The sequence below is a fragment of the Mizuhopecten yessoensis genome, unplaced genomic scaffold, assembly GCF_002113885.1.
Source record: "Mizuhopecten yessoensis strain PY_sf001 unplaced genomic scaffold, ASM211388v2 scaffold7823, whole genome shotgun sequence".
Lineage (NCBI taxonomy): Eukaryota > Metazoa > Mollusca > Bivalvia > Pectinida > Pectinidae > Mizuhopecten > Mizuhopecten yessoensis.
The window spans coordinates 7,636-19,791 of NW_018407240.1; the positions used below are offsets into that span (position 1 = coordinate 7,636).

Below are 12,156 nucleotides of genomic sequence, written 5' to 3' on the forward strand. Positions count from 1 at the left end.
CCTCGCTTGTTTACAGCATCCATATTTTATTTAGGCACCTCGTAATGCCAACACGTCGCCGAGGTCAAGATTTCTATCTTTGGAATCTCTAATGACTTAATCTCTTTTTGGTGTTTTTTCCATGTTATAGTTACGCCTCAGTTCTTGTCTGTTAAGAGCGCCGTGTTGTCTCCCGCTGTCGGGCCGCTCTATAGGCCTGACATTACCGAAACTCTGTTACTATCACAGTAGCGCACACACAAATCGATGATATGGTAATAACTCATTCATTAATAAGGCCGCTCTGAAACTGATCTACATCAGATAATGGAATTCCATTCGGACCAACAACTGCATGACAGCGATGATGCACATATATGATAGAAGTCAAGCATCCATTTAGTGTTGTCCCATTCTTTCGAATAGTGCTCGCGAGCATTACTAGGCAGATACCTACATGGCCTAGGATGCAGACCTACTGTATGTATATAACACTATATTATATATATGTCTATAGTTCAGGCACTAACCTTAAAGTGACTTAAATGGTCGGCAGTGTTTGACATTTAGATAACATATATCATTGTTCATGATTTGAACACGGGCATACTTGCACGGTAGTTCTTCCATCGTCCAACACATCATAGCTATATGTTAAATCAGTCACTGAAAGGGATTAAACTTCATATTTTTAGGTTTCAAGGAATAATAAGAATTGAAGATGGCTGAATATCACATAGTGAAAAAAGATGACGATGACGATCCGGGTGAGCCACAGATTATCGTTGATCCGGGGACCTCGAAAGTATCTCGTTCAAACGGCAAGCATCCTGAAGGCGATGATGTGTTCGTTTTAATAGGAAATGAGGTTGGAGATGATGTAGCCGACCATGGCCATCCACAGGACAGCCAAATTCTGCTGGACATGGACGACCCTGCCATGAACAACCCGAAAACGAAATGCGAGTAAGTATAGCTTGGATTTAGTATACATCATTTATAACTTTACAAGTAACCGGATATGGGGTCAGTAGTATTTGCGAATGCTTACTTTTTGTAACTGCAAAGGTAGCCCGAGTTTCCTCTCGTCTTGTCACCAGACTTACACATTTTGACTGATAGATCCGAGTTTCCTCTGGCCTTGTCACCAGACTTACACATTTTGACAGCTGAATGTCTGGTGTGGGGGCCAGGGCGCACTTCTGTGCTACTATAAGAAAACGGGAAATTCTCCGACACCGTTTGATATTGGAGAGTTTTGAGGTGCAGACAACAACAATCTAACACATACCTCACATAAATTGATTAACAAAATATATTCAAATTTTCTCTTATTATCTCCAACAGCTACAATGTACTGAATTCCGTCAGGAGAGTCTACGGTTTTCATTCGTTCAAAATTTCTAAAGTGACTAATCAACAAACCGTACTGATCCGGACCCAAAACGTAAAAATATTATTCTTGTTTTAGGCGATTTCCGGACCTCCTCATTTTGTTGATTAGTCACTCCCATGATTAACAAAATGGCATTCGCCCAGGTGGGAAATTTTGAACGATTGCAAACCGAGGAATCTACTCACGGAATTTAATAGTTGTTGGCTATAATAAGGGCGGATTTGGATAAATAAATAATCCATTTATCGAAATCTGTGATGTATGTGATGTGTCATAGTAGATTTTTGTTGTCTGCACCACAAAACTCTCCGATACCAAACGTTTTCATATAGTAGTGCGATCTGGCCCCACACCAGACATAAAGTCTGGTGTCGGGGCCAGAGGAAACTCGGGCTACCGCAAAGGCAGATCGTCATCAGTTCAAACATTCACTAGTAGACACCAACAATGGAGACTAATGTTTAATCACAGTAGATCATTGGGATTGCTTGTACAAAAAGAGAAGTGATTAATGTGCCAGACGTATCTGCTAACAATGATTATATGACGTTATCTTACACATGGCATTATATGACGTTATCTTACACATGGCATTATATGACGTTATCTTTGCACGTGTCATTATATGACGTTATCTTACACATGGCATTATATGACGTTATCTTACACGTGGTATTATATGACGTTACCTTACACATTGCATTATATGACGTGATCTTACACGTGGCATTATATGACGTTATCTTACACATGGCATTATATGACGTTATCTTACACGTGGCATTATATGTGTTAGTATGTGTCAAACTACTGGCAGATCTATTTTTAATTTGATGTTAAGATAACTTTACCCAACAACGTTACATACGTTTATAATCAAGTTATTGAAGTTTTTCAAATCCTTTGTAATTGAACGTCAAAGAAGTATATAATGACATAGTACACTGTTAACATTGTATGCTCTTAAATTATCCGTAATAAGTCGGTCACTTAATTTTTACATATTTCAGTCGGATCCGTTTCCGGATAGGATCGGTAATGGAACATGTATACTTCCGGATCGGCACAATTCTTCTCATCCTGGTGGATATCGGCGTAGTAATTGCCGATTTACTCACTCCGGACACTGTCCACTACCACTTGGCCTTTGAGATCGTTTCCAGGACCATCATTAGCTACTTCGTCTTGGAGATAATTCTCAGGATGTTCTACAAAGGGTTCGTGATCTTTACATTCTGGTTTGTAACCATACCTTTATTTATATATTGCTATGTCGTCATCGGGACCTTCGGAATGTCCTTATAACGTTTCCTTTATCGTCATCGGGACCTTCGGAATGTCTTTATAACGTTTCCTCTATCGTCATCGGGACCTTCGGAATGTCCTTATAACGTTTCCTTTATTGTCATCGAGACCTTCGGTTTACTCTTATCAGGTTTTCCGCTACTAGCAAATTTTGTGATGATATTTCATTGCCGGGAACTTTCTCGTGATAAAAAAAAACCGGGAACTTGTCATTTATACACACTTCGTGTTATTCACATATCCAATAACTGATGGCTATCTATTTCGAGGAAGTTATCATATAAGGGAGAGCTCTCCAGTATACGGTTGAGCATCTCCGCCGAAGGAGAGTTCCAACTTGTACAGCATTGACTTGGAGTTACTTGCCCATGTACTTAAGCAATGAACTTTTGAATGCCTATTTGTAGTAGGAAAAGGAGAGACTCTCTACGTTTAAGTTAGGAATTGCTGTAAGGCAACACCACATTGACAGTTAGCCACAACTAAGTATTGTTATTTTACATATGAACATACCTCTACAGTGTAACCCACATCTAAGTCTCAGAAAAAAACTTCAACTTTGTTAAACAGTGGCATAGTTTCCACGGCCTCATGAGGTAGAAAGCATAGTGGTTACAGCAGAAATAGACCAACAAAAACCTACAGACCTACAATGATTACCATCCTACTAATTCAATATACAGGGATATATCTTAATGAATATTATACTCGCTACATTTACATTATTTGTGGTGCTGTCTACGACATAAAAACAATTGAACTTAGAACGACCTTGCTTTCTGTTGAGGTTACGCCGAAGTCATTGAGTCTGCGTTACCTAGCACCAGTGTTGCATTCTATGTATATGTTAGGCACGCGTCATTTTCTCTTCCCTAACGTTATATTTTACCTTACACACCATGATCATGATTCCTGTTAGAGTTATCTTCCTTACACATTATACCATGTAACTAGATTTTAGGGTTAAGGCTATATGCCACCTAACACATCATAGTTATTGTGTTATAGTGAGGGTTATACTGGTGGTTTGTGTAAGTGTTAAGGCTATATGCCACCTTACACATGATAGTTATTGTGTTAAAGTGAGGGTTATACTGGTGGTTTGTGTATAAGTGTTAAGGCTATATGCCACCTTACACATGATAGTTATTGTGTTACAGTGAGGGTTATACTGGTGGTTTGTGTAAGTGTTAAGGCTATATGCCATCTTACACATGATAGTTATTGTGTTATAGTTAGGGTTATACTGGTGGTTTGTGTAAGTGTTAAGGCTATATGCCACCTTACACATGATAGTTATTGTGTTATAGTGAGGGTTATACTGGTGGTTTGTGTAAGTGTTAAGGCTATATGCCACCTTACACATGATAGTTATTGTGTTATAGTTAGGGTTATACTGGTGGTTTGTGTAAGTGTTAAGGCTATATGCCACCTTACACATGATAGTTATTGTGTTATAGTAAGGGTTATACTGGTGGTTTGTGTAAGTGTTAAGGCTATATGCCACCTTACACATGATAGTTATTGTGTTATAGTGAGGGTTATACTGGTGGTTTGTGTAAGTGTTAAGGCTATATGCCACCTTACACATGATAGTTATTGTGTTATAGTTAGGGTTATACTGGTGGTTTGTGTAAGTGTTAAGGCTATATGCCACCTTACACATGATAGTTATTGTGTTATAGTAAGGGTTATACTGGTGGTTTGTGTAAGTGTTAAGGCTATATGCCACCTTACACATGATAGTTATTGTGTTATAGTGAGGGTTATACTGGTGGTTTGTGTAAGTGTTAAGGCTATATGCCACCTTACACATGATAGTTATTGTGTTATAGTTAGGGTTATACTGGTGGTTTGTGTAAGTGTTAAGGCTATATGCCACCTTACACATGATAGTTATTGTGTTATAGTAAGGGTTATACTGGTGGTTTGTGTAAGTGTTAAGGCTATATGCCACCTTACACATGATAGTTATTGTGTTATAGTGAGGGTTATACTGGTGGTTTGTGTAAGTGTTAAGGCTATATGCCACCTTACACATGATAGTTATTGTGTTATAGTGAGGGTTATACTGGTGGTTTGTGTAAGTGTTAAGGCTATATGCCACCTTACACATGATAGTTATTGTGTTATAGTGAGGGTTATACTGGTGGTTTGTGTAAGTGTTAAGGCTATATGCCACCTTACACATGATAGTTATTGTGTTATAGTTAGGGTTATACTGGTGGTTTGTGTAAGTGTTAAGGCTATATGCCACCTTACACATGATAGTTATTGTGTTATAGTAAGGGTTATACTGGTGGTTTGTGTAAGTGTTAAGGCTATATGCCACCTTACACATGATAGTTATTGTGTTATAGTGAGGGTTATACTGGTGGTTTGTGTAAGTGTTAAGGCTATATGCCACCTTACACATGATAGTTATTGTGTTATAGTGAGGGTTATACTGGTGGTTTGTGTAAGTGTTAAGGCTATATGCCACCTTACACATGATAGTTATTGTGTTATAGTGAGGGTTATACTGGTGGTTTGTGTAAGTGTTAAGGCTATATGCCACCTTACACATGATAGTTATTGTGTTATAGTAAGGGTTATACTGGTGGTTTGTGTAAGTGTTAAGGCTATATGCCACCTTACACATGATAGTTATTGTGTTATAGTGAGGGTTATACTGGTGGTTTGTGTAAGTGTTAAGGCTATATGCCACCTTACACATGATAGTTATTGTGTTATAGTGAGGGTTATACTGGTGGTTTGTGTAAGTGTTAAGGCTATATGCCACCTTACACATGATAGTTATTGTGTTATAGTGAGGGTTATACTGGTGGTTTGTGTAAGTGTTAAGGCTATATGCCACCTTACACATGATAGTTATTGTGTTTTAGTTAGGGTTATACTGGTGGTTTGTGTAAGTGTTAAGGCTATATGCCACCTTACACATGATAGTTATTGTGTTATAGTTAGGGTTATAATGGTGGTTTGAGTTAGTGTTAAGGCTTAATGCCACCTTACACATGATAGTTATTGTGTTATTGTTAGGGTTATACTGGTGGTTTGTGTAAGTGTTATGATGATATTCTTCGGTACACTTGGTGCTTATTATTTGCGTTAGAATAAAGGTACATGTTACCTAACAAATCATACTTGTTGTATGTGTTATAGTTAAGGTTATATGTTACCTTACATTATACCTGTGATTTGTGTCAGGGTTAAGGTTATATGCTACCTTACAAATCATACCGTTTATTTGTGTCAGGGTTAAGGTTATATGTTACCTTACATTATACCTGTGATTTGTGTCAGGGTTAAAGTTACATGTTACCTTACATTATACCTGTGATTTGTGTCAGGGTTAAGGTTATATTCTACCTTACAAATCTTACCGGTTATTTGTGTCAGGGTTAAGGTTATATGTTACCTTACATTATACCTGTGTTTTGTGTCAGGGTTAAGGTTATATGCTACCTGCGTAGTCAAGGGAAACAACTCTAACTTACTACTTGCTAGGTGGCATATACGCCACCTAGCGTCAGTTCTTTGCTTGACGCTGCACCCGTTGGTCAAGAATTATCAGCTCCGATGGCTTCGGATCTAGAGAGGGTAATTGAAAAGCTTTACAACATCGAATCATCTATTTGTGGCATAAATACTAGGATAGAAACTCTAGAAAACCAATCGGTCATTCAGAAAACTTGTGAAAGCGAGGATTATTCACGAAGTGGTTTTCTCTCAGGACCACGTGGATTACAAGATGGCGCGGCGGGCCAATTCAACACCGACCATGAGGTCCGAAGAACGGAGTCGCCCGGTCCCATCCCCCAAAATGGTGCTTCCGAGGACATACAAGGAGATTTCGCTACTATAAAGGACTCTGTTTCAAAGGTAAAACTGTCAGCTGATCTCCGCGTGAGTGACTCAAATCGAGGTACTTGCTCTTGATATTTTGGAAAAGGCTACGACGATCTCGGCCGCAAACACCCGTGGTCAATCGTATTCCGGACGGGGATCATACGGATACGGACGAAATTTAAACAGAGAGGTGGACGGTCAAGATTCTATCATCGTGGCGATTTCAATCATGTACAGCAGCGGTTAGTTGTAAACATTGTTCATGTTGTACAATGTTATAGGTACACGTGTACTTTTAGCTCAGATTGTAAACAAAAACATTGATAGATGTCATCACTGCAGAGTTGTGCTTTTAAATGGACACAGTTACTTCGCCCGTGTAACAAAGTAACTCAGTGGGTTTCCAAGGGCATTACAATACCATTTAGTGCTCCATAGTGTGTCTCTCCTATCGGATGTGTTAGTAAAAAAGGAGGAAAGCTCAGGCTTATTACAGACCTTTGATTGTTAAACTCTTGTAGTGTTACGCCTGAGTTTCGGTATGAAGATGTCAGGGTGTTACCCCAGGTAGTACGAAAAGGGGACAAACTTGTAACATTGGACTTGAAAGACGGATTTTTTCAGATTCCGGTTCATAAAAAATACAGGAAATATCGGGGGTTTTGCTGGAAAAAAACAATTTTATGTATGGAACGTAATACCCTTTGGGTTACAATCCAGCCCATATTACTTCTGTAAAATATTACGCCCAGTGATTGACCATTTCAGGACCCTGAATATTCGTCTTATAGCATATGTTGATGATATTTTAATTTGTGCAACAGTCTCGGACATACTCACACACCGGCGTGATATTGTACTTGATACACTCAAAACGCTTGGATTCCACATTAATCGCCACGACAAAGGCAGTATTACCCGGTAAACTAAAATTGCGCGAGGCATATAGACTTCTCCGCACTAAGACAAACTGGGATTATGTTCTTGTATGGTTAGAATCAGCGCGTAAAGATTTTGAGTGGTGGATCACGGCTCTCGAGGAATGGAACGGTTCGACGTTATTACCGACATCGATCGACGCTCAACTAGTGACGGACGCGTCAAAAGTTGGAGTGGGAGCTATCTCAATGGAAAAGAAGCTCAAGGATTTTGGGACAAACCGAATAGCACCAGATATTTGGGCGGAAGCAATAAACAACCACGTATCTATCAGTTGTTGTCACATAGCCAGAAAGGACAACACGGGAGCGGACTCTCTAAGTCGCCTAAACGACAAATACGAATGGAGACTACATCCCGCATTATTTCACTTATTGCACACACCATAGCCAGGTTTGCATCCGTGCTTACGACACAACTGGAAAACTTCAACAGCCGTTATTACAACCCACTGGCTTCAGAACTTTAACAGCCGTTATTACAACCCACTGGCGTCAGGGGTGGACGCATTAGTACAACAGGACTGGCAAAGTCACAACAACAATGTCAACCCACATTTTCGCCTAATTCCAGAGGTATTAAATGTGATACGAAACCAGAATGCGAATGCCACGATTATCGCCCTTGCATGGAAGGCACAGCCTTGGTACCAAAAACTTGTGGATGCGTCGATAAGCCAACCCTTTCGGATAAAAAACGTCCGGAATTCAGTGATAAGTACATGGGGCAATGCGGAACCAATACAAAACAGTCGATGGAAACTGTATGCTTGGCGAGTTTGTGGGAGCAGACTTTAAAGGATCAAGGCTGGTCAGAAAACAACGTGTCCGTTTATCAGTTCTATCTCGCCCCATCTACTATATCTCTATATGACAGGTACATTGATCAGTTCCACAAACGTTGTATTCTCGGGGGATGTACGTTTCCTCCTACACAATCGTATATGATTGCTGATTTTCTTCATGACATGGTACGTAATTCAGTAAGACCGAAATCAAAGTTAAATTGTGCTGTTGCGGCAATAAACGCGATGTATGACGCTATTGGTGTTTCTAGTCCAGAACGGTCGTCGTCCATATTCAAAATGACACAGGCTCTTGTGAGAGCTTATACTCAGGCCCCTATGAAAAAATCTACGGTAATGCCTGAGGACAAATTTACTGATTGTTTCAAACATGGGGATATAACTCTGAGTTGTGCATAAAGGATTTGCGTTTAAAAGCGATAACGTTACTCAGCTTGTCTGCTATGCTACGTCCTTCTGATATTGCACCCAGGACTAAGACAGTAGATGGCAGTGATGTGTTCTCTACGCGTCAACTCGAATTTAAGGACGATGGGTCCCTTCAAATCCAGTTTTTCGGGATACAAAATGACACAAAAAGGGATGGATTCGAAGTACAAGTTCAACCTCACTCGTGTACAAAGTTGGATCCAGTAGGAGCCTTAAGGGACTACATTGAGAAAACGGACAGTTTGCGAGATCCCCATGACTTAGGAGTTTACGGCAACCGTATAAAGCAATAGACTCCCCCACGGTAGCTAGCATTCTAAATGAAGCAATACAATTAGCTGGACTTGAGAACCTCGGTTATTCTGCCAAGTCGTTCCGTCCGCCTGGTGATACGTGTGCTATAGCGAAGGACTTTAATCCAAATGTTGTCAGAAAAATCGGTAGATGGAAAACAGAATCTGTTTTTTTCGACCACTAACACCAAAAGTGTTCACTGATAAGCTCATTTGCTAATTAAGTCAGTTAAACAGGACAGTATCATGTGACGGACACTATGTTGATTGTTTTACAGGGATTAATTAGTTGATCAATTTTGTATTTTTACGTGCATATTAACATGCAGTGTAATTATGTTACAATGTGTATTAAGTTCTTTTTAAGAGTCAAATGGTTTAATTATAGTCACGCAAGTTGACTTTAAATAGAGTTATAATGTTTCTATCATATTTCTCATTTCCTTTACATGTTTAAATCTCACTATAAGGCAATAGTTCATAAATAAAATGTTTTACAATTTATTTATTTGTTGTTGTTCCCCTAATTGACGTAGGCTTCGGTAAAGCGTAGTCAAGGGGAACAACTCTGTCCTACTACTTGCTAGGTGGCATATACGCCACCTAGCGTCAGTTCTTTGCTTGACGGTTTTGTAAATACATTTTAGGTTATTTGTAAATATGCATCCAATTGGTTGTTACTATGTATTGATATGTATGTGCAGCTCAAGTAGAGGGCAAAGGCAATAGTTCATAAATGAAATGTTTTACAATTTATTTATTTGTTGTTGTTCCCCTAATTGACGTAGGTTTAGGTCAATACAAATCATACCGGTTATGTGTGTCAGGGTTAAGTTTATATGCCATCTTACACATGATATATTTGTAATTTGTGTTAGAGTTAATGTTATATGTTACCTTACACATGCTTTTTGTAATTTGTGTCAGAGTTAAGGTTATATGCTATCTTACACACCATACATTTTATTTAAGTCAGAGTTAAGGTTATATGCTATCTTACACACCATACATTTTATTTGTGTCAGAGTTAAGGTTATATGCTATCTTACACACCATACATTTTATTTAAGTCAGAGTTAAGGTTATATGCTATCTTACACACCATACATTTTATTTAAGTCAGAGTTAAGGTTATATGCTATCTTACACACCATACATTTTATTTAAGTCAGAGTTAAGAATGTATAATGCATTATATATTTTGTATGTGATTTGTAAGAATTATCTCCATGAAAAAATGGATAATGAAAGCATACATTTATGTACATCTTTCAGAGTGTCTTCAATCAGAAAATTGATGGAAATTAACATACACAAACTGTTCACGTTTCTGCAGTGTGAAACTGTTTTGGAATCGAAATCAATGCCACAGTAAGGGATCGTATATCTGTAATAGAACTTTAATCTGTGATTTCAGCAACAAATTCTTCATGCACTGGGCCGACATGCTGGACATGCTGGTAGTGTTCGCTACATTTATCATCGATTTGGCCTTCAGCGACTACGCAAGGTCAGAACCACCATATACATCTTCCATTCGTGATAGAAATACCCATTAAAGATAAGCGCCACAATGACCAAACATCGAATAGCGTCCCAAGGTAGTTTCGTGTTCCAGTGATATCTCTCTGTCAATAAATTAGGCGTGGAAAGAAGTGGTAGAAATAAGAGAATCACACCCAAAACAATGTAAGTGATAGTATGTTTAACATATATTGAAGAATTACGAGAGATGGTCTTTGTTATCATTACTATAGACTACTTAACAAAACGTTAAAGGGGGTCCCAGAAAACTGTAGCACACAACCCTGTGTAAAGGGTCATTGTTAGATATGAACTCTCTGTAATAGGGATAAGGTTCAAATAATACCTTCCTACAGTCTACTTGTGCAAATAGTTCAAAGCAAAGTTGCTAGGGAGACAATTGGATTGATTCAATATCGATCTGGTGTTTATCAGAAAATTGGTTGTGGCCTTTTTGTCTGCTTGTCATGTATATTAGCTTACTATGTCGGATCACGGCTATTTGTTTGTAATACGCTAATATCTAACTACAGACTTGGAGTTGCCGGACGCTTTCTACGGATCATCCGGATAGCACGAGGTATCTACATTATGTCCTCAGAGTACAGACATTTTCAGCAGGCCACGCGTCGTATGGTGTCACAAAACAAACGACGCTACCGCAAGCAGGGATTCGACCTCGACCTTTGTTACATAACAGGTAAGTTGATATGGAGAGAAAGTCATCTCTGTCTCTTTTCAGTCTCAGTCTCAGTCTCAATCTCAGTCTCAATCTCAGTCTCAGTCTCAGCCTCTTCTCAGTCTCAGTCTCAGTCTCAATCTCAGTCTGTCTCAATCTCAGTCTCTTTTCAGTCTCAGTCTCAATCTCAATCTCAGTCTCAGTCTCAGTCTCAGTCTCAGTCTCTTCTCAGTCTCTTCATCAATCTCAGTCTCTTTTCAGTCTCAGTCTCAATCTCAATCTCAGTCTCATCCTCAGTCTCAATCTCAGTCTCAGTCTCAGTCTCTTCTCAGTCTCAGTCTCAGTCTCAATCTCAGTCTCAGTCTCAGTCTCAGTCTCAGTCTCTTCTCTTGTCTCAGTCTCTTCTCTTGTCTCAGTCTCAGTCTCAATCTCAGTCTCTTCTCAGTTTCAGTCTCAGTCTCAATCTCAGTCTCAGTCTCAGTCTCAATCTCAGTCTCAATCTCAGTCTCAGTATCAGTCTCAGTCTTTTCTCAGTCTCAGTCTCAATCTCAATCTCAGTCTCAGTCTCAGACTCAATCTCAGTCTCAGTCTCAATCTCAGTCTCAGTCTCAGTCTCAATCTCAATCTCAGTCTCAGTCTCAATCTCTTCTCAGTCTCAGTCTCAGTCTCAATCTCAGTCTCAGTCTCAGTCTCAATCTCAGTCTCAGTCTCAGTCTCAGTCTCAGTCACCGTCTCAATCTCAGTCTCTTCTCAGTCTCAATCTCAGTCTCAGTCGCAGTCTCTTCTCAGTCTCAATTCAATCTCAGTCTCAGTCTTTTCTCAGTCTCAGTCTCAGTCTCTGTCTCTTCTCAGTCTCAGTCTCAATCTCAATCTCAGTCTCAGTCTTTTCTCAGTCTCAGTCTCAATCTCAGTCTCAGTCTCAATCTCAGTCTCAATCTCAGTCTCAGTCTCAGTCTCA

At 39.3% G+C, this 12,156-nt stretch overlaps 1 protein-coding gene across 1 annotated transcript in view; it reads left to right on the forward strand.

Moving 5' to 3' along the window:
- The first annotated feature begins 394 nt into the window (after nt 1-394).
- Nucleotides 395-12,156, forward strand: part of LOC110454390 (phosphatidylinositol 3,4,5-trisphosphate 3-phosphatase TPTE2-like) — a 45,657-nt gene continuing 33,895 nt past the window's right edge. Inside the window, exons 1-5 of the mRNA XM_021503865.1 lie at nt 395-459; nt 675-945; nt 2,386-2,592; nt 10,413-10,505; nt 11,053-11,219. Of these exons, the coding sequence (XP_021359540.1) occupies nt 701-945; nt 2,386-2,592; nt 10,413-10,505; nt 11,053-11,219 (712 nt within the window). The 5' untranslated portion in view covers nt 395-459; nt 675-700. The remainder of the gene's footprint in view (nt 460-674; nt 946-2,385; nt 2,593-10,412; nt 10,506-11,052; nt 11,220-12,156) is intronic.